The 3,444-nt window shown below is 42.4% G+C and overlaps 1 protein-coding gene across 2 annotated transcripts in view; it reads right to left on the bottom strand.

Moving 5' to 3' along the window:
- The window catches only part of NOXRED1 (NADP dependent oxidoreductase domain containing 1), an 18,602-nt gene extending 15,861 nt beyond the window's left edge, over positions 1-2,741 (bottom strand). The window contains exons 1-3 of one of the 2 annotated variants that reach the window (XM_077750752.1): positions 2,699-2,741; positions 2,000-2,171; positions 166-365 (exon numbers count right to left, since the gene is read on the bottom strand). In XM_077750752.1, the coding sequence (XP_077606878.1) occupies positions 166-365; positions 2,000-2,154 (355 nt within the window). In that variant the 5' untranslated portion in view covers positions 2,155-2,171; positions 2,699-2,741. The remainder of the gene's footprint in view (positions 1-165; positions 366-1,999; positions 2,172-2,698) is intronic. The other variant, XM_077750753.1, reaches the window with a different exon arrangement.
- Positions 2,742-3,444: the final 703 nt, after the last annotated feature.

Here is a 3,444-nt window from a genome sequence, read left to right as displayed (position 1 = left end):
ACACACACACACACACACACACACACACACACAGAGTCTTTCTAGCTTTTCTCAGGGCTAGCAAGCAGACAACTCTGTATGCTGCATGCAGGGATTCCTTCTTCAAAGAGCCTCTTCAAAATGGCCTCATCAACACCTAAAGAGCTACCACACACTGCTCCTCACCCAGGGCCTCTGGCCTCCGAGTGGAGATCCGCAGGTTCTCAGCAGGGATGGGGACAAGCTGAAGCAGTGCACGGGCCAGCTGCTTCCCAAGGTGGCCACCTCCAATGATGCCCACCTTTAACTCATCATTATCGTCGGGAGTGTCATCAAGCAATCCAGTCAAGACACACCTGGAAGTGTGCTTCTTACGTAATGATTCTCTGGAGAATGAAACACAGACACATAAATAAATACACACACACCCAGTAGCTCTTAACCTCTGGTGTTCTCTGCTTTAACTTCCTCACATGGCAGCCTGGTGGCACCTTTAGTACTCCAGAGATAAGGCATTCCAATCACGTGCCACTTGTCCAGTATCGCTAGGGAATGAAATGTTCCTCCTGAGTGAATTTTCCAGAAAGTAAAGCATACCCCTTCAAGGGACCAAAACTTGTTTAAAACATTTTTAAGTGAACATGTTTCTTTTTGTTGTTGTTACGTGCATTGTGCATTTCCCTGCCTTCTTAAACACAAGGTCTGAATATTGAACTACTTGACTCAGGACTATCATTGTGAATAGCCACTTGTTTATACATCATCCTGGAACACTGTGGGCCAGTGCCTTCACTGTTTCCTGTGCAGACAGCTGTCTTTTTTTATTGACATCATGATAAGCATACCTTTTCCCTCCCTATGCCTACTCTTTCTAGTTTGCTATTTCGCTTTTGCATAGATCTGGGCATTCAGATAACTTAGTTTTTTTCAAACATGTGATTTATAAAAGTAATTGGTGTATAAGGGAAAATAGATCTAAGAACCTGAGGATCAAGGATATAAGTGTCTCCTTCTAGACACTCACTCACTGGTTCTGGATGTGTTTCCTTGGCCCAAGGCAAACAAAATCTGAACTTTGAATATATAAGGCAATGTTTTCTGTCGTTATACAAGCTTAAATTTGTTCTATATTTCTGTAAAAATTCTTAAGCTCTGGAGTTTCCATATAAACATCACAAGCCACGTTCTATTTAAGGTTTCCCTCTGGGTTAAAAGGAAGGCATTTCCTCTGTGCCTGATCCTCCCAAATATAAAATGCCTCCCGGAGGTTTCATATTTTGATTTCTCACCACTCATCTGGAATGCAACCAGAAAGTTTATGTTTTCTTATGAGTCAGCCATTCAGCAAACTCATTAAGCAGCCTGCCTCTTTGAGTATCTGCTGTATCTGTAACACGTTCAATTTCAAAGAAAAGTAGTCTGGTGGCAGGGGAGCTACCTATGTTCCAGGAGTAGCCTAGAGTTATAGAATCCAGGAGTCTGGTCTTCAGTACCTTGCTTTCACATGCTTCCTGTTTAAGCGTCTGGAGCCACATTGTACAAAGACATGAGAGGTCAGGACTAGACTGAGTGTATTCCTGGAATACTGTGTTCATGTAAGTCACCTGGCCAAAAGGAGTCCCAAAGTTTCAGGTGGTTTTCCTGTTAAGGAGAATTCCACTATTAGCTTAGCCCCCAAATTTTTGACCAATAGCCAGAGAACAGCTAGTTATTGGTACCTGTAGAAGCCAAGTTGGTGGTCTCAGTGAGTGCATGAATGGGTAATGAATGAACTGATCATTTAATCAATCCAACCACTGAAAGGAAATCATCAGCCCTGCTTCGTTATGTAACCACAGCCAAGGGATTCTGGTATGCCTTTCCTGGTGCTTTCAGACCCAGAGTGATTGACTGTGGGTTGGAAAATATAGGAAAACACTCCCTCTATCAAAGCTATCCTCCAATATAAACAGTTTAAGTCATTTGGATTCTCTGCAGTGGGATTCTTCTCCATCTGCCTGAACTTGGAGACCTAACTTACCTCAAATTATAGAGTAGCTTGCAGAAGAAGGTTGCATGGGCACAGGCCTTGATCATCAGCCCTCGAGAACGGCCGTGCAAATACAGCCAGCTGCGGTCTTCCTCTCGAATCCCATACTCAAACCGCAGGGACTCAAGGCCCTCTAGCAAGTCCATTTCCAAGCCACCATCTCCTGCAGTGATAGATACCAATCAGTTTGGCTCCTTCTCTTAGAAGACAGGGGAGTCTATGCAGGAGGGTGTGTGCCCCAGTCACAACCTCTTGTGATGGCAGGCTTCAGCACCTCTCTCCTCCCAGATTCTGTACTTGCAGTGTGAGTCCTGGAGGATTCCTAAGCTCAGACTGCCCATGGATCAGGAATACCTGGATTCGTGAAAAACCTGAACAAAAATCCAAAGTGATGTCCATCCACATAGGCTATAGGCACATTTTTCAGCAGATGCATTTACTTTGGCAGTGGGTTTCACAGATGCATGTGGTCCAGGGCCTTCTCCCTAGTTCTAGTCCCTCTAAGATTTTAGAAATAAGACTGATCATGTATACCCCACTTCAAAGTAATTTTTCCCTTTCACTCAACACTGTTCCTCACAGGATAGGAAAGGGCCCAAATTTAACATGATCTCCACTCTAGGTCAAGGACATCTAGATTTTAGAAAATGAAGCCAGAGATGTGTAAGCCTGTTTACATAGATCTCTCACCAACCAAATTGAGAAGGTGGCTTTCCTCCTAGGTACTTCTGGTCTTGGAGAGTAAGAATTATATTTCTAGGGAGAATTACCCAAGAAAGTGTCATTATGACTCCTTAGCTACCAGATTACTTCACTCTCTGAGCCTTAAAGGGGCCAGCCCCACCCAGAGTTTTCCAGACTTGCCTCATGAGGACAAGAATTCTTTTTGCTATTTCTAGGAACACTATACCAGGGCAGTATGGGAGCCTCCTTTTCCTAGCAGAAGGTTCTGGACTTCTAGATTTTTCCCAGACTGGAATATCAATCATACAGATCCAGCACTACTCAACGAGTTATTTTTTAAACCCCTTCTTTTTGTACTCAAAAGAATACAAAGAAGAATACTGAAGAATAAGACAAGTAAATTCTGGAGATCTAATGTATACCATAGTGACTATAGTTAATTATACTAGGTTATATACTTGAAATTTGCTAAGGGTAGATCTTAAATGTGCTCACCACACACACACACACACACACAAAAGGTTAACTATATGAGATGACAGATATGTTAATTAACTGGACTGTGGTAATCATTTCACAATATATATCAATCATCATGATGTACACCTTGAATATATACAATTTTTATTTGCCAATCATACCTCAGAAGAGCTGGGGAAAGAATCAGTGATATTCAGAACTCTATTTTATAGCAGTGGCAAAACTGAGACCAGCAAGCAAAACTATTCAAATCTCTAATCCACTTTTTAAAA

Source organism: Crocuta crocuta, unplaced genomic scaffold (genome assembly GCF_008692635.1).
Source record: "Crocuta crocuta isolate KB4526 unplaced genomic scaffold, BGI_CrCroc_1.0 scaffold186, whole genome shotgun sequence".
NCBI lineage: Eukaryota > Metazoa > Chordata > Mammalia > Carnivora > Hyaenidae > Crocuta > Crocuta crocuta.
Note: the sequence above shows the minus strand (reverse complement) of the source record. Positions and strands in the feature narration are given on the sequence as shown.